This window comes from Micromys minutus (assembly GCF_963924665.1).
Source record: "Micromys minutus genome assembly, chromosome: 15".
NCBI lineage: Eukaryota > Metazoa > Chordata > Mammalia > Rodentia > Muridae > Micromys > Micromys minutus.
The window spans coordinates 50,189,541-50,211,981 of NC_137984.1; the positions used below are offsets into that span (position 1 = coordinate 50,189,541).

General features: G+C 42.1%; 1 protein-coding gene and 1 pseudogene across 3 annotated transcripts; both read right to left on the reverse strand.

The window, feature by feature from the left end:
* Positions 1–345: 345 nt before the first annotated feature.
* Positions 346–1,288, reverse strand: LOC308430459 (protein SET-like; annotated as a pseudogene). Its single transcript has 2 exons — positions 953–1,288; positions 346–793 (listed from the first exon to the last, which is right to left on the reverse strand). The product of its transcript is annotated as a protein SET-like (transcript).
* Positions 1,289–8,157: 6,869 nt separating this feature from the next.
* LOC308430149 (glyceraldehyde-3-phosphate dehydrogenase-like) lies at positions 8,158–21,212 on the reverse strand. Of its 2 annotated transcripts, XM_080929263.1 has the most exons (3): positions 21,044–21,212; positions 16,908–17,007; positions 8,158–9,704 (listed from the first exon to the last, which is right to left on the reverse strand). In XM_080929263.1, exon 3 carries the CDS (start codon positions 9,357–9,359, stop codon positions 8,904–8,906), a length of 456 nt encoding a protein of 151 aa, XP_080785389.1. In that variant the 5' UTR covers positions 9,360–9,704; positions 16,908–17,007; positions 21,044–21,212; the 3' UTR covers positions 8,158–8,903. The 2 variants fall into 2 exon arrangements, with proteins under 2 accessions (XP_080785389.1, XP_080785390.1); XM_080929264.1 differs by lacking the exon at positions 16,908–17,007.
* Between the last annotated feature and the right edge of the window lie 1,229 nt (positions 21,213–22,441).

A 22,441-nucleotide genomic window follows, 5' to 3' on the forward strand; every position in this document is an offset into this window, starting at 1 on the left:
GAGATTCTTTTCCTGTTGTATTTTGCTCAAGATATTTTCCCCCAAATTAGTTGAGAACCATGATGTTGAGACCTCAAAACAGAGCGACTGAGCACAGGGTGACAGGGAGGAAAGGATGCAACGGCCTTTCCAACTTGCTCCCAGGGACTGGAGACATTTAGAAAAGAAAAAGAAAATGAAAAAGAAGGTTGGATACATCAGTCTTCTGTGCTTGTCATCCTCACCCTCATCCTCCTTTCCTTCCTCCCCTTCATCCTCCTTTCCTTCCTCCCCTTCATCCTCCTCCTCTTCCTCCCCTTCATCCTCCTCCCCTTCCTCCCCTTCATCCTCCTCCCTTTCCTCCTCTTCATCCTCCTCTCCTTCCTCCCCTTCATCCTCTTCTCCTTCCTCCCCTTCATCCTCCTCTCCTTCCTCCCCTTCATCCTCATCATCCTCTTCTTCACCTCATCCTCATCTCCTTCTTCATCCATATCTTCCAACCCTCTCCCTCTTCATCGTCATCATCCTCTGCCTCTGCCTCTCCTTCTTCACCATCCATATCCAGAACCAAATAGTACTGCAAGAGATTTGGACAAATATCATCTTTGATGACAGTCTCCTAACTTGTCAGGTCCTGAGTCAGAGTGGTGGGCGAACCAGGTAAGGAAGCTCTTCGCGCTGCCTCCTCCTGCCGGCTTTGTTCTGCGTTTGACTTGAGCGTGTTGTCAAATCCTCTTCACATTTCCATTTGATCTCGGTGGACTTGGAAGACCGGTCACCACTCATTCAGATGAAGTTCTTTGAAGAGAACTTTCTTTTCTTTTTTTAAATTTATTTTTTTATTGGATATTCTCTGTATTTACATTTCAGATGTTATTCCCTTTCCCCCCATTCCCACCCCCTCCCCCTTCACTTGCTTCCATGAAGGTGCTCCCTCTCCCAACCACCCTCTCCACCTCAGTGCCAGAACTTTGTTTTCAAAGTAAGGATTTTCATCAAAATAAAAATCTATTCTGCAACCCGATCTAATGCCTTCAAATCCCGTCACTTCCACTCTGGTCAAACAATGCAGGGCCTCCTTCCTCATCTTTTTTCCCAAGTGGTGCCGACACTTGTGGATGGTTGACAAATGTTATCCAAAAATCTAGGGTTTTGGCAACCAATTCTGACCTCTTTTGAAAAAAAAAGGTTGGCTGACTTTGTTATATTTTTGTTCTACGTTTTTTTTTTTTTTTTTTTCTTCCTTGAATGGTTGGATTGCAGCTATGGAACTGGAGGAAGTGTCCCACAAAGGATTTCCTTTGCTCATTGTTGGTTTTCTCTCAGGTTTCTTTTTTCTTTTAAAATGTGTTTGGTGCTGAACAGAGTCCTTCTCTGTGAGTTCGGCAATGCAAAGTTTAAAAGGCCAGGATGTAGGTCACGGCCTTTCTTTCTTCCACACACATGGTCTAATGTTTCACAGCCTGTCTCTTTAAATATTAGGAAGGAATGGAGTCTGGCCTTCCTTTCCTCTTTTTCATTCTCGGACATGTGAATGGACAGTGCTTTCCTCAGATCTGTACAAGGGACACTTTATGGAGTAGCCATTACTTAAGTCTTATCTTTGAGGGTGCTCGGACTCACGTAGTCTCACTCCCTTTACAAAGCTGTCTCACCCCCAGCAGCAGCTCATGGAGGTCTCCTGGGCCCAGGGTCTGTCTGGCTGTAGAAGGTGTTCTCAGAGGTCACCAGGAGACAGAACCCACCAGGAGGTACCAGTCTCTGACAATCTTTGTTCTTTGAGGAAGTGGTTCACAGAATTATGGAGGCCTGCAAGTCCAAATCACACAGGCCAGGCTGGCAGGGTGAACGTCCAGGTAAAGCAGACATCATAAGGCAGGGTTGAGGGCCCAGTGCTGGAGAATCTCCTCTACTCAACATACTTGCCATCCTTAAGGTTTCAACAGCCTTATGAAGTCTGCCAGCACTAGGAGGAACATCTCTTCCACAGAGAGTAAACCAATTCCAATGGAAGTGTCATCCTAAATGTTACAGAGTCTTGTTTGACAAGGTAACTAAATAGCAATGTCCTGGCAAACTAAACATAAAATTAGCCAGCACTGTGGGTACAAGATCCAGGATGTCATATATACTTAGTGTTCAGAGTAGTCACACAGACACACAGACACTTACAGACATACACACACACAGACACACACACACACAGACACACACAAACACATACACACAGAGACACACATACACACAGACACACACAAACACATACACACACACACACACACACACACACAAATACATTCCCAGACACGCACATACATGACCAGTTACAGATACAAAGATACACACAGACATAGGCACACATACTTATACACTGACACACATATAAATACATGCACACACACACACACACACAGATACAAAGACACATAGACATAGGCATACAAACTGACATAGACATATAGATAAGACACACAGACACAGAGACATACATGCACACAGAAGATATGCAAACAGAAAACAGACACATTTACAGAAAGACAGACAAACACAGAAAACCAGACAAACAAACATGAACACACACACACACACGTACACACACATGGGTATGCACTGAATCCTGTCCATGGAAGGAAAGGAAATCCAAGTTGCAGATAAAGACATTTTCCCTTTCTTTCTGCAGGGGAAATCAGCAGGGAAAGGACTTGCATCTGGACTTCACTGACTCCTTTGGAGAGACCCTACTGCAAACCTTTTAATTGCTGATGTTAGTCAGCTGTTGACTTCCTGCATTTCTGCATTTGTGTAGGCATGGGAAGGGGCAACTACATAATATGTATAGATAAAGTCTACAAAATAATGTCTATGGATGATGAAGTCTACACGTACACACAGGAGAGGCAGTACTAGATGTCAAGGTGGAATCCTAGCTTGCTGTGTTCAGTGACTTTATCTGGAAAACAAGAAATAAAGAAATCTATACTTAATAGGCTGTAAGCTTACATGTGGCAGAATTTATAAGATGCTAACATTGCCTACTGCCGAAGTCCTGGCAGTGTAAAGTATATAGTGATTATTAACCCTGTCATCATTTCAGCTGTGCATTTGCACACACCGCGCATGTTCATTAATCGACAAAAGGCAACTTGTACTAACAGCAAATAAATTAAAGCAGGAAACCTATATCAAAACCCTATGGAGGAATCATGAACAGTTCATATCAGATACTGCTTTTAAGAACATTTATTTTCTCTGGTATTTCATTAACGGAACATCAGTGGATAGAATCCAGGCTATATCTGGTTTAAATTAAATTGAAGTGTTTAATGGGTTACAGAAGATGCTGGCCTAGCCCCGCAGTCAGTGAAGCCCAGTCACTGAAGTTCAGCTGCAGCAGGACCCTTGCCTGGGGAGGGGAGTGGCACTGGAGGTCCGTGCTCTCCAGTGCTCACACAGGCTTGCCTGCTGACCACTAGAAGCTCAGGTGCGTAGACCTGCTGGAGTAAGAGCCTCAGCCCAGTACTGACAGCCAGCCGGTGGGCGCTGCCTCCTCTTGATAGACGCCTGCAGAGACGCTGCAGCTTCATGCTCAATTAATCTCTGCCGAATTGATCAGCCAGTAATGAAGAAAGCCATTAGCAATAAAGCAAAACTTCCCCAAGAGCTTCGTGGAAGGGGGAAGGAAGGGAATTTTTTCTTTTTCTTTTCTTTTCTTTTTTTTAAGAAACTAAGATGATGAACTGTATTTGAAAACAATGAAGCAGTAGGCATCTATCTGCTGGGCTGACTCAACGCTAAGAAGGAGATGTAACAAAGCATTTCTTCCCCCCACCCCATTTATCTCAGAATCATTAAGAGAACAGTTTTTAAAGAAGCAAATTCTTATAAAGCTTAGCCTGTTCTAGAGTTGTCATTAAGAGACTTCTTGTTCCTGTATCTATCTGACAGCACAGTAGAATGGCAAGATCAATTTTCTGTGATTTCAGCATTTATTATCATTGGCATGTGAGAGTACACGGTGTATGTTTGGTCACACGTGTGGCACATATATGGAAATCAGAGGTCGACTTTGTGGAGTTGGTTTCTTTCCAGTGTTACATGGGTTTGGTGATCAAACTCATTATCAAACTCAGGCCATTACCCAATGAGCCATTTCATGGGCCCATTGCTATTTTATGGATGAAGAAATGGAAAACAAATTAAGTAGTTGGACCATGATTCCTACGGCTGAGCAGAACCCTAAGCTGTGTTCATGGCCTTTGACCCTTGTGTTCTGCGATGCTCACGTCCCGGATCTCAGTCCTTACCTTCCTCTTAGGATCAGGTGTTCTTTGCTTAATTTCCAAAATCTTACTTCATATTGAAAACACCATATTATAGTTGCATTCTTTGAAAAGATAGATTTGGTAGAGTTCAGCCATTGTAGGATACAAAAAGCATCAGTAGGCAATACTGGGAAGCAAGCAGAAGAAATGATAATTATCTTTACTTCTTCACTTATAGTAAAGCTTTCTAATACTGTGTGTCTTTAGCTTTGTTCTTCCACGATACCTTTCCTTTTGAGAAATAATAAACCCGTACGAGACAGACTTTTAAAATAAACTAATTTGAGACATGCTGTTTTATACTTTTTAACCCAACAGTGAAGTGTAAATGTCTTTCTATTTCCATAGGCTTATTTCTACCACATTATTTTTAGTTCTTAGAAAGCATTGCCCCACATCTGTATGCTGCAATCTACTCAAACAATCCTTTGTTGTGGACAATTGTTTCTAAATTTAAAAACGAGAAAGAGTACTACTATGCAAATGACCGATAAAAATGTGGAGCAAAGCAAATCTTCCCAATGTGTATTTGTTTAAAGACATTTGTACAAGAAAAATGCATTTAATTTTTATTTGACAAAAATGAAGAGAACCAGGGGCACTTCAAATACCTCATAGCTTAATTTATATGCATACTAAAGAACTTTAATTAATTAAATTATTATTAGTATTGGCTCTCACTAATTTCTATTGATTCAAAGTATTTATTTAAAAATACTGCCATTTGTCCTTTCCTGATACTTAACCTATTAAGGAAGTGATCAAATCTTTGGGCTAGCATAACTCTGTAGTTTGTTCTAAATCTTCCATCAACATGAATCTTGACTTCATTAAATTCTCTGAATTCGACATTGAAACTGTTATGAGTAATTTCCTAATTTTCTAGAAGATAAAGGCAATGTACAGATAAATATAAAGGTGATGACAAACTCCTATACATTCTCAGCAGACTTCTCTGCAACTTCTATTCAACATGTCAGGGGTCAGTCCTTATAGCCATCTCTGTCTGTCTGTCTATCTACCTGTCTATCTATCTATCTATCTATCTATCTATCTATCTATCTATCTATCTATCTATTATCTATCTATCTATCTTCATCATCATCATCATCATCTATCTATCTATTATCTATCATCTATCTATCTATCTATCTATCTATCTATCTATCTATCTACCTATCTATCTATCTATCTACCTACCTACCTACCTACCTACCTATCGATCGATCTATCTATCTATCTATCTATCTATCTATCTATCTATCATCATCATCATCATCATCATCTATCTATCTATTATCTATCATCTATCTATCTATCTATCTATCTATCTATCTATCTATCTATCTATCTACCTACCTACCTACCTACCTATCGATCTATCTATCTATCTATCTATCTATCTATCTATCTATCATCATCATCATCATCATCATCATCTATTATCTATCATCTATCTATCTATCTATCTATCTATCATCATCATCATCATCATCATCTACCTATCTATTATCTATCTATCTATTTATCTAGATACAGATGATATAGATTAGATATAGATATATAGATATCTATAAAGTTTCTCTGTCTTTTATCTGGGAACAGTATGGTCTGAAGTTGGGTAGAAAAAGATATTTAAAGATAACAAGGAGGTGTAGCAACCCCCAGAATAATAATTACCACATAAAGATCCTCCTTCCTAAGGAGGTTACCTAGGTTTAGTAGCTTCTACTCAGATGTCTTCAGTGTGTTGAGAGAGTTGTGTTTTTCCTCTAAAGATGCTTTTGTCAGAGAAGCAAAAGTAGGATGATTTTACAGCTATCCCAAAGTACAGCATGGTGCCTGTTTTCTCATAGAAAAGGAACCTACATGATTTTAACTTGACTAATGTGTATATGAATGAAACCAAGCCTGAAGTAAAGTGATTGGCAACATACCCTAAGGGCATTGGATTCCTGGGGCATGGATGGACAGGTGTGTGTGTGTGTGTGTGTGTGTGTATTTATCATAATTTTGTATAGTTGTAATTACGTAATTCCAAATGCCATCTTTTTTATTTCCCTTGGTTCGTCATATAGATCAGAGTGTAGTGAACCTATGGACAGCGTTGGGAAACTCCACTGGTTTGATCCAACAGGCTGAATTATCATGTGAAGGCGGTTGAGCGAGAAGATGAAGGAGGTCCCACATAGTGCTCCTGAAATGGAGCAGGAGGTCTAGAGCCACAGATGTGTCCTGAACTGGCCTGTCTTCATCTCTACCTTATAATTTACCTCAGGACCTAATTCTCATCACGTATACTTTTGGTGTCTTTTGGTAAAAGATATTTCTGGACTATTTTTATTGCCTTCACATGTAGATTTATTCAGTTCTATGGAGTCACTAATTAAAATGACAAGATTAAGTTTCTGATAAGAATTCTCAAATCTCTGCCTTGCTCAGTGCAGGTATGAGAAATGGCCCATGAGCTGGGATTTGGGGGGCACTGGTAGTGGAAGGGAGAAGGTAGACCTCCCTGATGTCATGATAGTTTTCATTATCTTGAACTGTTACTCTTCTGACTGATGACTGTCCATTAAATGACTTTCCACTCCTCCAAGTTTTTGTTTTCCTGTGTATCACTCAATTTCCACTTTTGTCTGATAGAAGTGAATCTGCCCGGTAATTACTTACAATCCCAGAGCTACAATGTCCTTTAATAGGCTATGAGGTAGAGCCGAGCCCAGGACACTGACCACAGTTAAAACCCAAGTGCCAACTGCCACAGTTCAAAATTCAGTGCCAGGAACATTGAGTAGATTTTGATACTTCTAAAATTTGTGCTAAGTATACCTTAATTCTCTATTTTAAAAAACTAAAGAAGCTTGTTTGAAAAAAACCAAAAAAAAAAAAAAAAAAAAAAAAAAAAAAAAAAAAAAAAAAACCAAAAATGATATCCCATGAGATCTAGTGAAATCAAAGTGAAAAATCCCAAATCTAAGAAAAAGAGTTTTCTTTTTCTTAGATACAATACACATTATATGCTTGAGCACACCAAGGCTACACCTAGGATTCGTTATGCCCTAAGGTGGAAGGGACTATGATTTACAGGACCATAGGGCAGGATCTTTGATTACTTAAGCAATAGCAACAAGTATGATTCTTACCTCCAAGGAAGAAATCCTTCTGATTTGGCTTCTAGTCTCATGTTCTAAGAGAGATATTTTGTGCCTTGAAAGAAATCTGGTACGTAGATAATTGCATTTTGTGATAGTAAAAATGATAGTTGTTACTATTATTTTTAAAATAGTATATCATAGTAGCTAAGGGCTTGACTTTTAGAGCTCGGAGTCTGAGGTACAGTTCTGGTTTTATTCTCACTAGAAATGCCACTTCAGAGAGTTTATTCGGTCTCTTGGTGCCTCAGTTTCCTCATCTGTTAGGAAGCCATTTGTTAGATTTACCTCAGGGATGTCACGTGAGCAGGAACTAATGGACTCTTTGTAAATTTTTCTCAGGAGAACTTGACATCATGAGCACTTCATAAACTCCACAGCTGGGTAACTGGGCAGTGTCCGAGCAAAGCTGACAACCCCATTAGACCAAGATGTTTGAGCCCAAGAGGGAAAATGTCTTTTGCAATGTATCCTTGACCAAAAGATCACCACTGAATCCTAGCTGATTTCAGAATAACCAATAAAAACTCTTTAATTTTTTTTTAGTTTTTATTTTGTACATAAGTATGCATGTATGTACATATGCATATGTGTATGTATATACATATGCATGCGTGTATGTATTTCTGCTAAGCATCATCCTGCCTCTGTTTTCAAGCCTGTTGAACCCTTTGGCTCCAGATGGTATCTGGTGGCTCATGTTGAATTCTCGGTGGAGGAGTCTTACCTGTTCTTGTGGTGACATATGACTTGGTCTCATTTCTACACCAAGCTTTCTGCGTTGTTATTGTCACTTGTAGGAATGATCTGTAGGCTCCAGGGAAGTGTCAGTGCTTTTAGCAAGGGCAGGATTCAGGATTTTTGAAAAGTAGTGATAGCAGCTTTTATTTTAGCTTGCGTCGGAACTGTCATACCTGACAATCCCAATGAGCCACTGGGAAAATAATGTATTGGTCAGCTAGCCGTCTGACTTTGAAATTGGTGATTTTATTTTTTTATTTTTTATTCTTTGGGGGGTGCAGTGGAACTTTATTGATGGTATTCAAGAGAGTAGGGAGGGCTCCCTAGGCCCCTCCTATTATTATGGGGGTCTGGGATGGAAATTGGGAGGGAGATGCTCAGTGTTGGGGGCTGAATTGGGTCAGGACTCCTCAGAAACTGAGGGTCTCTCTCTTGTCCTTATTGGGGGTGGGTGGTCTAGGGTTTCTTACTCCTTAAAGGCCACGTAGGCCATGAGGTCCACCACCCTGTTGCTGTAGCTGTATTCATTGTCATACCAGGAAATGAGATTCACAAAGTTGTCATTGAGAGCAATGCCAGCTCCAGCACCAAAGGTGGAAGAGTGGGAGTTGCTGTTGAAGTCACAGGAGACAACCTGGTCCTCAGTGTAGCCAGGATGCCCTTTAGTGGGTCCTCAGCTGCCTGCCTTACCACCTTCTTGATTTCATCATACTTGGCAGGTTTTTTCCAGGCAGCATGTCAGATCCACAACGGATACATTGAGGGTAGGAACATGGAAGGCCATGCCAGTGAGCTTCCCATTCAGCTCTGGGATGACTTTGCCCACAGCCTTGACAGCACCAGTGGATGCAGGGATGGTGTTCTGCGCTGCTCCACAGCCATCATGCCACAGCTTTCCAGAGGGGCCATCCACAGTCTTCTGAGTGGCAGTGATGGCATAGGCTGTGGTCATGAGCCCTTCCACGATGCCAAGGTTGTCATGGATGACCTTAGCCCGGGGGTCTAAGCAGTTGGTGGTACAGGACGCATTGCTGACAATCTTGAGTAAGTTGTCATATTTCTCATGGTTCATACTCATTACAAACATGGGGGCATCAGCTGAAGCTGCGGAGATAATGACCCTTTTGACCCCACCCTTCAAGTAGACCCCAGCCTTCTCCATGGTAATAAAGGCACCAGTTGACTCCACAACATATTCAGTACCAGCATCACCCAATTTAATGTTTGTGGGATCTCGCTCCTAGAGATGATGATGGGCTTCCCATTGATGACAACCTTCCCATTTTCAGCCTTGACTGTACCATTGAATTTGCCATGGGTAGAGTCATACTGTAACATGTAGACCATGTAGTTGAGGTCACTAAAGGGGTCATTGGTGGCAACAATCTCCACTTTGCCAGATCCAGAGCAGAAACCAGGTGCCAATATGGCCAAATCCATTCACACCAACTTTCACCATCTTGTCTAAGGGACGAGGCTGGCACTGCCCTAGAAGATGCAGCTGTCTCTGGAAAAGGAAGGAGCAGAGTCAAAGCAGTGATTTTTTAAAGTCAACTAAAAAAAAAAAAAAGCAAATGCTGTGATTTTGCCTTGCCACATTGACATCTGAGTTGATTTTGGAACTTGCTGAGAGTATTTTATGGGGCCAGACTTTTTTCCCCTTGGTAACAATCTCCTCATGACCTTGTTTGCCACTGCATAGCCGTCTTGGGCGCTGCTAATTTTAGCTTATTGAGTCTAGTTATTGAGACTTCTTGGTGGAAACATTCTGGCCTTGTGGTCAGCCTGGAGCCTAAAGGCAAAACTGGAGAACGTTTTTGATGAGTGATTAATTAAAGACCCAGCGTTTACTTATCTCTTGACTCCTTGAAATGTGTCCTGTCACAGTTGTCTCTCTCTGGTGATCCCTGACTGTAGTTCCTTCCCTCGAACATCCACAGTCTTAGGAAAGGTTTTCCTCTGATTCCTCAAGAGCCTTTCATGGCGGTGGACTGGTTAGCGCAGTGACCGTACTCCCAATTCTCTTCCTTACACAACGCAACAGGTAGACTTTTCTAGGACACCATCTCCCACTATCACAAGCCATTTCCTTTTCTTAGGATAAAATGACATTTATTTTGTTTTGGTTTTTCAAGACAGGGTTTCACCATAGTCCCAGATCTTCTGGAAGTCTCTGTAGACCAGGCTGGCTTCAAAGAGATCTGCCTGCCTCTGCCTCCTAAGTGCTGAGGTTAAAGGCACTTAGGAGGCTAGTGATAAAATGTTTTTTAAACGAAGTTGTGTGTGTGTGTGTGCTGTATCTAATTGGATCTTTTCAATTAACTGAGTTTGAAATGGTTTTTACTTTGCCTTTCAAACAAGTGTTTTAGGCAGTTGAGTGTATGGGATATATGGTGTAAGGACAACGTTTGGCAGAGTTTAGACTAGTACGATACTTAAATCACTGTCGGCTTTTCTGAGGCTCCAGTGTTCCTGTCATCGGAAAGGCAGGTAGGATGGATGCCGTCGAGAGGAGAGGGTGTTCATTCTTGCCCTGTGAGCTGGCTGTTGAGAAGCCCTCAGGCAAGGTACAACATGACTCTACACATGTAAAATAGGCACAGTAACAAGGTGTATTACATAAAACTGTCACGGAGATTAAACGTTGCAATAGATAAAAGCACTTAAGAGCCGTGTGCGATGTGTCAAAGAACTTAATACATACATCACTGTCAACACTACTTGTGTGACAGGTCCTATGCCAAGTGACTTTCATGCAACTAACTCAGCTCATCAGTGGGGAAAAAATGGATCTGCTTACTTTTGTATCTGAAAAAGATAATTTGGGGGGCATTACTATTTTTACTACTTAAGCACATTTATAAAAATAATCTTTGGAGCTAATGCTGCACCCTCCATTGTTTACCTCAGCTCACCTGCCCCCATCAAGTCAAGCCTACAGGATACTCCATCGCTCTGGCGTCTCTCTCATTCTTCCTGCTTTTTTGCTCATGTGGCTTTTGATACAACTCCTGTTTCTCCATCCAACCCACCCTAAGTACCAACCCCGAAAAGTGGCAGCCTACACAGAGTTCATAATAAAGTGCTCACCCGCAGGCTTGGAACTTAGGATCTTTTCTTTCTGGTCTTAGCTACTTGGAACATTCTCTTTCCTGGTCTCCTTTCTTCTCACTTGCTCCTGCCTTACTAACTTTCTTTCCTTCCTTGTTTCACTGATTCATACAACCGTCTCTCAGTAAAGCATCCAAATGTTGTATCTAAAGGGATGCTTACACAAGTCCCATGCCCAGTCTGAAGCCCTGGTGCCTCTCCCCAGAGATCACAACCATGGTTAGCACAGATGCTTTTCCACACCACAGTCCAGCATTTACATATCTGCATGAATCTATAAAGTGTGTGTGCTGTGTAGTGTTATTTTGGGTGAGTGTCTATGACATAAATAGCAATGACTGTACTTATCTTTCTATAACTTCCTTCTCTCCCCCAAGAGTCTGGTCTAGAAACCTGCCCATCAACACACACTCCAAATGCCACCACTAATTCTCCAAACTATAAAAGATTACATTTATGGGACATGGCTCCTTTCTCTTGTCATTGGTACCCAGCCCCCAAACAATAAGCTATGGCTTGTTTCCACATCAGTGTGCAGCTATAGACAGCCCTATGAAGTTGAGGCTTCTGTTTCATTGTCTTTAAAATGGAAGCAGCCATTTTCCACCCTTCTTATAGAATTGCCTGGCTCAAATAAAGCAACGTGTGTGAGAGAACTTACCTATTTTCCTCTGCAAGAGGTTGTTGTACTGTGCAAATAAAAGATGATGTAATTCAACTATATGGCTTTTTGGAAGCTTGAATGGTATGGAATTTAAAGTTAATAAAGGAATGATTAATAAGACAAAACACTTGAGGCGGGGCTTTACTTTGCCAATGTTGCTACATCAATTTTTTATGCTTTTTTTTTTCTCATAATAACAAAATTGACCTTATAATGAGGTGGTATAGAAATAATTTACACTTCCTTTTTTTGAAATGGGGAAGTGAGAGGGGCACAAATGCTTATTAGACCATGTATGTGTGGTGTGATGCCCCTTCATTTTTATGAAAACTTTCAGACACCTGCAAAGTCGAATCTACTAAGATACCTGTAAACAGACGTGCAGAGCTGATACTGATGTTTTGTTGCCTTGGTTTTTTTTGCACAGATCTGTCTGTTGATTTATTGTCTCATGTATCCATCATATGTCTAATTTTGTGAGAAATATTTTTATGTAACCTGCAAATATTAGTAAAATTTCTGGGGTGGAGAGATGGCTCAGCTGTTAAAGACCAGACTCACAACCAAAACATCAAGTCAAAATTTCCCTAACTGGCCCTAAATCATACATATTAACTAACTAGTCTTTAGCATTTGCCTATAGTATTTTTTCCTTTGATGCAAATTAAGGTTCAATTTAATGTCACAAAAATAATCTTGGCATAGTATGGTAGTGTCACGTGCTTTTCTGTTGTTGAAATAGTAAAGCCCCCTTTCCAAAACAACTCTCAGGTTAAAAATTTGGACTGTAAAATGGATCACAACAGAGCTTCCTTGGATAAAAGAGCAATGGGGGCCTGAAGCTTTTGTTCCCTAGGGTGGTCTCTAGGGCCCTCCCTAGATGCTCATAGTGCCATGAGCTATTCAATTTGGGTCAGTTTATTAACCTCATAAGCCTTGGTGTGATCTCTACCAAACAGGGCTTTATAAGTAGCTTTTTCCAAGTTATTCGCTTCTCATTTCCCATGATGCCAAAGTACAGAGCCTTTTGCAGATTTCTTTTTCCTTCCCAGCCTTGCAACAGAAAGCTTTCTTTTGTTTTAATGAGTTCAGTACAAAAAGCCACATTTGAGACTGTGCTGTGAATGCCTCAAGTAAAAACCACAATCGGAGGGTCTGTCTGTGAAGTGGAAGAAAAGTGGAAAAACAAGACTCTGACCTCAATAGAGAGCAAAGTACAGAAGCCTGGGTTAGCAAAGCAACGTGCATGGGTAGCTGCCCTGTCCATCTTCCACGGCCTTTGCCAAGTAAGGCCTAAAAGTATTCCCGAAGAATTTATATATCATGTCATAAGTAAATCTGTTTGGTGACTTGCAGAGATATAATGCTTTTGTGTGGAAGAGAACAGAGTTCCCTCTCTAGGGCAAGAGGCGCTCTATCCGATGCTCACATCTAGCATAGGTCTGAGCAGATGGGGACTGTTGGGTGGGAGCCAAGTCTGGACCAGGTTGGGCCAGAATCACATGATCCAAGTGAATGTGTTGGGCAATAAATGTTGAAGCTACAGAGAGACCAAAATTAGTCATCCACATCTCAGAGAAGAAGAGGAGGAGAAGGAAGAAGAGGGGAGGGAAGAAGAGGTGGTAGGAGGAGGAGAAGGAGGAGGAGAAGGAGGAGGAGGAGGAGAAGGAGGATGAGGAAGAGGAAGAGGAAGAGGAAGAGGAAGAAGAAGAAGAAGAAGAAGAAGAAGAAGAAGAAGAAGAAGAAGAAGAAGAAGAAGAAAGAAGAAGAAGAAGAAGAAGAAGGTGTCTGAAAATGGAGGGAGAAAACAAGGCTAGGTTGGTGTTAGGTTGTGAAGCACAGGAGAAGAAAATGGACCCGAGCCTGTGCTATGAGTGTTCTCAGGTGCTCGGAGGTGATCCTAACTATGAAGAAACACTACACTGTGACTAGCTAGCTAACTCAAGGATACAGATGGTAGGTTACAGATGGCTACTTACTAAATGCTTATTAAAGGAAGAGTGTATGGACAGAAATAAGAAGACAGACAGACAGACAGAGAGGATAGATGAATTTACCTGAACTGTGGGAGCTCTGGGCAGGGGTAGAAGATCATTGCTGTGAGGTTGTCATAGAGAACTTGAATATAACTTCTTTACCAACAGCTGTCATTTTAAACATATTTTGACCACAACTCAGTTTCAAACAGGAGGGGGAATGAGGACATACCCTTACCCACCCTCACTCACACCAGAGTCTTTCAAAATGCTTTGTGTTCCAATAGTTTTCATCCCATTCTTTGTTCCCTTCCTAAAATACTGGTTTGTAACCCTCAAGCCTAAAAATTCTAGACTCAACGTCTTTGATCTTTTTTAGAACCCTTTTCTTTTTTCGTTTATTTTTTTGTGAGGATCTCTTGCCTTTCCAGAATTCTCAACCTAGGGTGTCTCTCCAACCTCCTGTCTTCTAAATGGGAGTCAATCTTGTGTCAGATCCTCCTGTGGCAGGGGAAGCTAACACAGTTTCTGCTTTGGCACTCAGCACCTCCACAGAAGTGGTCTTGAGAACATCACTGGTCCTCAGTTGTCCTCCTTCCTCCCAGCCGTTGTTTCCTTACTTCCCACATCTTCTTTTACCTTCAAGGCAACAGACAACCTTTCACCTTTGACCTTCAGGGGGTCTCATTGTCACTTGACTACACAAATCCTCCACCAATTTATTCCCCCTTCTCCCCTTGTTTATCTTTATTCCTTCCACTTTTGATTGAGTATTTTTGACCTGTACTTCCTTAATAAGGATCTTTTTCTTCATTTATGTTATGCACGAATGCATTTATTTATTAAATCAGTCTTTCAAATTTAGCTTAAGGAATGTTTTAAAATGAGTAAAATATAAACCCAGAGACTAAACAGAAAAAAAAGATATAATTCTCACTCTCAAACATCTTGGGGAACAGCAAAGGGCTTGGGTTTGTACAGTGGATTGCGTTGAGATAACAAAATCACCAGAATGTGCTACCTGGGCAAAAGGTCAAGGTTTAGAGCTTTGTAGGCCTAGATTTCAATTTTGGCACTACTGGTCTCTAGCTGTCTGTTTTGTTAATAACTCCAAATGCCAGTTTTTTCTTGGTTAGATGGTGGTTTGGGCAGTTGTGGTATGTGATATTTATCTTGACTATAAACTTGACTGACTAGAGAAGTGCTTGGGCAAAGCATACCTCTGCCCATCTCTGAGGATTCACGAAGTGGAGTACGACCCAGCCTGGGCATTAGTTACACCACCTATGGACTGGAGACCTGGATGGGTAGAAGGAACCCATCTGGAACCACGGACACTGTGCTTTCTGATAGGAATGGCTCTACCTAACCATGTCTCCTAGCTTCCCATGAAGGACTGAAACACCTGGTGTGCTCCGTCACAAGTTCCTCTTTTCTGTAAGTTGATTCTCTCAGGTGTGTATCGGTTGCATCTGAGTGATGAAAAGTCTGAAACAATGTCATGAAGGTAATATTATCTCATTTAATCTTACAAGTTCCTTTGAGCTGGGTACTGTCATTAGGTCTACAGATAAGGCAACTGAGGCTCTGATATAAGAACTTAAATGTTCCTATTAAGAACATTTCAACAATCTGTGATCCAATGCATAAAGCTACTTTAAGTTTTCTGAGAATATAGAATTCAGGGTCCTTAATATCACAGACTGGAACCTAGTTTTTTAATAGTTTTATAACCTAGTTTTAATTATTTGCAGGGGTTATCACATACTCAACAGATTTATTGCTCATCTACAATGGCACCCTGTCAATTTTCTGCTCAAGAGATAAGACTGTCTATCTGCATGAAACATTCTTAGGATATCAAGGAATTATAATTACCATCAAGACTGGGTACCTGCTTTGTGTGTGCAGCTTACACACATGAGCTCCTAGTATCTTACCACCTCATAAAATATAAAATTATAGATGGGAAGACTGTGTATAAGTAGATGGTAAAACTTCCTTTAGCTGCTTCTGAGGCAAATATTATCATTAATTGTATAAATAGCTGCCTAGTGATACGTATATCAGAGACTAGACATGAATCTAGGTCTGTTTGATCCCAAGGAGTCTTTTTTATCATGAACCGTGACAAAACTTGGGGCTCAGAGCAGCTCTATATAGACTAGTTTTTCTATGGAGTATTTCATTTAATGAATTGCTTCCAGGCCAACGAACTACACTTCCATTCCCCAACGCTACTAGGATTGGGTAGACTGCCACGTTCTGTACAGGAGTTGAATCCAGATGATTTCTTCAGTGATGATGCCTCTGTAACAGGCTTGAGAGAGGAGCACATTGGAGGTACCATTCTCACCTTAGAACCTAGCACATAGGCCCCCATACCTGACTAAACAGGAACAAAGGCCTACCTCATCAAAGACCTGGTCCACAGTCCCAGATTCTGGAATAGCCCTTAAATGTACTAACCTTGGTTTTGCTTGTTTGTTTATTTGTTTTGTTCTTTGACTTCTTCAGTTTTGTTTTTTTGCTAACTGTTCTTGCTAACTGAAGTGTGTCATCTAGGATGTGGGTTTAGTGCACAAAAGGCAAAGCATGGTGAAGCTTGGGGATACACCATTTTTCCATGTGGTTTTTGGCAGGCAATCTACCTTATACCACCTCCCCAGTGACTTCATCCATCATTTTACCAGTTGGCTAATGGAATAACCATTTATTAGGTCAGAGCTAATTTAATTGTATCTGGAAATCTCTCTCTCTCTCTCTCTCTCTCTCTCTCTCTCTCTCTCTCTCTCTTTCTCAACCTCCCTTTTACACACACACACACACACACACATGCACACACACACACAGACAGACAAAGACACACAAACAGACACAGAGAGAGAGAGAGAGACAGACAGACAGACAGACAAACACAGACAAACAGACAGACAGACAGACAGACAGATACACATACCTAGAGATAAGCTTCAATAATTCTGTAGGTGAGTTGTAATCTAATCAAGTTGATGGTCAGAATTAACAACCATGTCTGGTTCTCTCCTGAGCCTTAGATACTGTGAGACAAGCATAGAGAATAAAAGGAAGCAAGTTTCAAGGTGTGTTCTGCATAAATTCTTCTTTAGGATGTTAACAGGTGCTCAAATAGCAGGGAACAGGGTGTCCACTCTCTTACAGAATAAGGCTGGACCTCTCTGCTCCTCAGGAATGTTCAATGTCCACTTTCTGCCTTCTGAACAGAAGGTTAGAGGTGCTGGGTCTCCAGCCCCGAGTATTACTTCTTCATTTCTGGTTCACTATGACGCTTATTTTGGTTTTCTTGAGCTGGACTATGTCTTTTTAAATTTATCCTTTGTTGTTTAGAGACAAGGTCTTGCAATGTAGCCTAGGCTGGCCTCGAACCCTCAGCGCTCCTTTTTCAGTCTTGGGACTGTTGGTATCTACCACTGTACAGATCAAGGCTCTGTATGGCTGTCAGACAGTAGATAGCTGGGAGCACAGAGTTACTCTCTGCCTGAATGCCAGTCTTTCTTTCCCCATAGAGAGGCCTTTGACCTCTGTGGCCAGGTGAGACTTGGGCCAGACTCTCTTGCTGTCCTTACCCTGCTGAAGTTGATCTGCACTTTGAACTTGTCTGCCTAGTGAACTGTTCTTCATTCTGATCTCTGCTCAAAGTCACCTCCCCATGGAAGTGCTCCCTGGTTCCATAGCTTAGAAGAATTCCTTCTGCCTCTTGATACAGCTGAAGAAAAATGTGAGCACTTGTTGCCTGCCTGTTCTCCCCAACAACGAGTTCAGGGAGGGCAGGGCTGTCCCTTCCTGACCCTTCTCTTTCAGGGTAGTACCTCCCACTTCCACTATGGATTCCTACCAAGGGACCAGCAGTGTCTGTTGGAAAGATGAACAAATGACCTTTGACAAAGACCTTCAAGACTTCGGCCAAATGACTATAAACTGTAACTTCTACAAGTTCAAAAACTCTGCGTGCATTTTAAAACTCGTCTCTTGATCACAATCAAAATAAAAGGGTTGTAGAGATGAGAAAAACGATATGGGAATATTTTAAAAAGCAGATCAGCACCCCCATGTCATTTGGGGCCGGAAGAACTGCAAACATAAAATGCTCTTTGAATATGGTCGGTCATCTGATGAAGCTGATAGAAGGGAGACATCAAGATACGCTCTCTGCAAAATTACCCTGGGGCAAATACATGTTTGCCCATTGCCCAGGAATCTGTCAGCCTAGCCATGCTCAGGTGGGGGTGACAGTAATGATGTAGGTGACTGTGCCATTACATCTTCGAGGAACGATCTCCTTGATAAGGCAGCAGAGAGTGTCAAAGTGAATGCTGAATTCAGGTCGTCTAGGAGCAGTCGCTATGCTGTGGGAGCTCTTTGTTTCTCTCTGGCATGTGGGTGCACAGTCTTTGATGTTAGAATTTTGGCTCATTAATAACTAATTTACATTTCCCAGACAGCAAATTGTGATCTGACACAAATTTATAAAAGAACTCCAAATGGTGAAACTCTTTTATACAATGAGTCCTTTGTGGGCTTCTCCCCCCCTTCCTCCCTCTCTTTCTTTCTAACTTAAGGAGTTTGTGATTAAAATTTTAATGCAATCATTGTAGTCTCCCGGGCTACTTGAAAATAAAGTATCATCCTATTTCCTCCTCCTCAGAGATCATGACAACTAGCTGTTCCCCAGTAGATGCTGTAAGTGTTACAACTGCCTTTTCATCTGCTCTGAGCCTCAGATAAAATAGGATGCCCTCAGAGAGCCAGAGGGATGGCCCAGGAGAGAAGCTGGAGGCAGTGACCAAGTGATGAGGCTTCATTTTTTGACTTTGGGTGCTTCTCTGCAGGTTACCAAATCAGTAGATTTCATTTCATATGAAATTTTTCCTTGGCTTTTGGGACTCCCAGGGGTGATATGCACTATTCTAGATGCCTAAAGCCAAATCCTGTACTAGAAAGTACAGATGAGAAGGCCAGAGTTACCCTATCCATTGACCACCTTCTTGGAAGGCAGTTGCTTCATGAAAAACATGGCAGGTTTTTGATAGATACTTTTAACTATCAACTTGATATAACCTAGGGTCACCTGGGAAGAGAGTATTAATGAGGAAGTATCTAGATTTGGGTGTCTGTGGGTATGTAGGGATTGACTTAACTGCCAGGATTAATGTAAGAAGATCCATCCCACTGTTGGCAGCACCAATTCCCTAGGCAAGGGGTAGTATAAGAGAGAAGAAAGTAAGCTAAGAGAAAGGGAAAAGGTAAGGATCTATGAGTTTAGTTTCTTTTCATTCTTAACTGTGGATGTGCCACGTCCTGTATTGATGCCCCCAGAACAACTGATGCTAATCTGGAATTATGAACCAAATAAACTCCTTTTTGTCCAAGTTGCTTTTTATTATAATAGCAGAAGTATAGTGTGAATTTTCCAAAGTATAGTTACTCTGCATTGCTTTGGGCCATAGGGAGGCCAAGAAGAGTCATAAACTGTCTCTGGGAAGGCTCAGTTAGCTCTACCTCTGTCCCCCGCTGTCCCCCGCTCTCCCCCTCTGTCTACCTATGTCTCCCTCTGTCCCCCACTGTTCCCCTCTGTCTTCCTGTCTCCCTTTGTCCCCTTCTGTCCCCCCATGTCCCCCTCTGTCCCTCTCTGTTCCCCTCTGTCCCTCTCTGTTCCCCTATGTCTCCCTCTGTTCCTCACTGTCCCCCTATGTCCCCCTCTGTCCCTCTCTGTTTCCCATGTCCCCCTTTGTCCCTCTCTGTCCCCCCTCTCTCCACCACTGTTCCCCTCTGGCCCCCTCTGTCTCCCTCTGTTCCCGTCTGTCTCCTTCTGTCTCCATCCAGTTCCTGCTCTCCTCTCTGTTCCCCAATCATTTATCTCTGAGAAAGTCTTTGTCTCCCAGTATGCTGGTGACTCACACTGCTCACTGGGGGAAACAGGGCAAGGCTTCCCTTGGTGCCTGAATAAGAAAGTGCTACGTGTGTACAGACACCTGGAAATACCTTTCTCAAATGACAAAAGAAGTTCTGTGTGAATAGAAAGGAGGCAGGCCAGAGGAGTGGATCAGCCAACTGGCTGTGGGCAGGGCCATAGGGCGGGGCCCTGCAGCAAGACCAGAAGTAGCTCTTGGGTTGTGTCACGTCTGACAAAGGACTGGGCTCTTCTGAGCTACTCTTTGCTTGTAGAAACAGTACAGGTAGCAGCCATAGGTTTGTTGTGCAATAGACAGAGCCAGGATGGGAAGGTCATTAGGCTGCCATCACTTGAGGTCAGACTGTAAATGTTCAACACAGCAGGAACCAGGCTGATGGCATGAGGGGGAGCGAGGAGCCACCGGTTCCCTATATTGTTTTAATGACAGAAAGAATGCACTAGGCATTCCAGGCAAGATTTTCGCCTGGATACAGTCCCAGCTTTGAGTTCATCTGTACATGCCTTTGGAGAGAAGCCTTTCACACGGAGGCATTTTTCCTCTCCAGCTCTTCCCCACCACTGAAGAAACCTGAGCTTCATCCTCCCCACCTTGGTTGTAACAAGTAAAAACTCAGAGAGCCTGCTTTAGTGAGCAGAAAGCTAAGAAAATATCAGTGCCTTTTGAGGTGTTTTTTTAATCCAAACAAGAAAGCTTATCCCCTGAGGAGTATGAGCCACGCCTGGCTGGGGTATGTGGGCTGAGAACAGAGAGAAGTTGCATTGGCTCATTCTTTTTTTTCTAGTCTATACTGTGGTCTATCTGACTCTGAGTGACATTTGGACTCCATCTCCTGCAACAAAGTGGCAGGGACTGATGTAGTGTCTGAACACCACTTTGTGAGCCACAAGGGATGAAGGAATCACTCTGTGTGTGTCTTGATCATAATTAGGCTCTATAACATTTCGGACATTTAAGAATGAACACCACTGTCATGCTTACTAGTTTGGTTCTCTTGGGTCCTGAAGAGTTTAAGAGACACCCGTGTGTGTGTGTGTGTGTGTGTGTGTGTGTGTGTGTGTACAGGAGTATATATGCACAAACATGCATTTACATGTGGAAGCCAGGTGTCAGAGCTGGGTGTTATTCTTCAGGAATCACTGACCTTATTTCTTGAGATAGGATCTTCTTCTGGGTCCTAGTGCCTTTCCATCATGATAGGCAAATCCCACATCTTCTGCCATGCAAGTAAGGGAGGGCTGTGGTAATGACAGGCAAGGGAACACCTGTGTCTGTGCATGTCTGCCTTTTCCCAGACCACTGATCTTAGCTTCCAGAAGACCTTGGGTCACAGGAAGGCTTTGGAATAGTGTCTGTGAATAGCATATATAGCAGCTGTGACTTGTCTGAAAAAGTCTGGTGACACGGTAATGAAAGAAGATCCCTCTGGGTGACAACTAAAGCCACCACATGCTCTGGGTTCGTCGAGGGCCTGGTTTTGCCCAGGCCGAGGTGTCATATGTCAAGTTGTGTGGATCTTGTGGTTAGGATTGCAGACTGGTTACCTGATGTCACCACATAGCTTCACAGGGGCCCGGGCCAAACCTCTGCCTAGTTTCATAAGTCTGTTGGGGTCAAGGCTGCCTTTCTGGTCTTGGTGCTTCCAGGGTGCTCATGGATTACTTACACCTGGTTTAGGTGGAGCCCAGTACAGAATTCTTGTCTGTAATCTTTGGAAACATGAGGCTGTGGCAGACCAGGGTTTTTAGTCTGGAATTTGCTGTGTCCTTATAGCTTGAAAGTGTTTTTAATTATATGTAACTCCTTTACTTTGGCAAGTGATCCATGTGTGTAACTTACATTAGCATCAGTCTTACATGTATCTGGGGTCCTGGTGGTCTGCTTAGTGCCTGGGCATTTCTGTATGCCTACTCTGGGAAACCAGGATCTGGTTTCCATGTTGTCACTGAGCCCATCTGTGACGTCAGGTGAGCTCCCTCAGAATACATTCTTGTCCCTTCTTTCCCTGGTGTGGAATTCAGGCCATTCTCTGATTTGGTGCTTTTAAAACAAATCGGCACAGTCATTAAGAAATGTAGCATTTTGTTTTGTGGAATGGGTCTTTCCTATTATTGATGATGGTTACTTCTGTAGAACTGTGATTGGTTATTTCTCCTGAATCTTGACAGTCTGTGTGAGAGCCACTGGGGCTCTTCTTTATCCTGCCTCTGTCTAGACCTGCATTTTGGAAAAGCAAACTCAAAGAATGTATGGGAGAGGCTTCCCCAAGGACTTCGGTTTAGTTTTGGAATGGGCATTTCTTTTTGTTTTTGTTATCACACAAAATATAGTGTTGATTTTGAAAGAACGTTTCTGAGAGTCTAGAAGATATTTATAATGATTTCGGAGTAGATATGCTTCTCTATGCAGCCATTCTGGTAGATATTCCTGAGTACCTCATGTATGGTATGAAACAGATTGGACTAATGGAAAGATGCCTAATTGGAAGTCACAAGCTCTGGACTTGGAAGACAATATGGTGTAAAAAAAAAAAAAAAAAAAA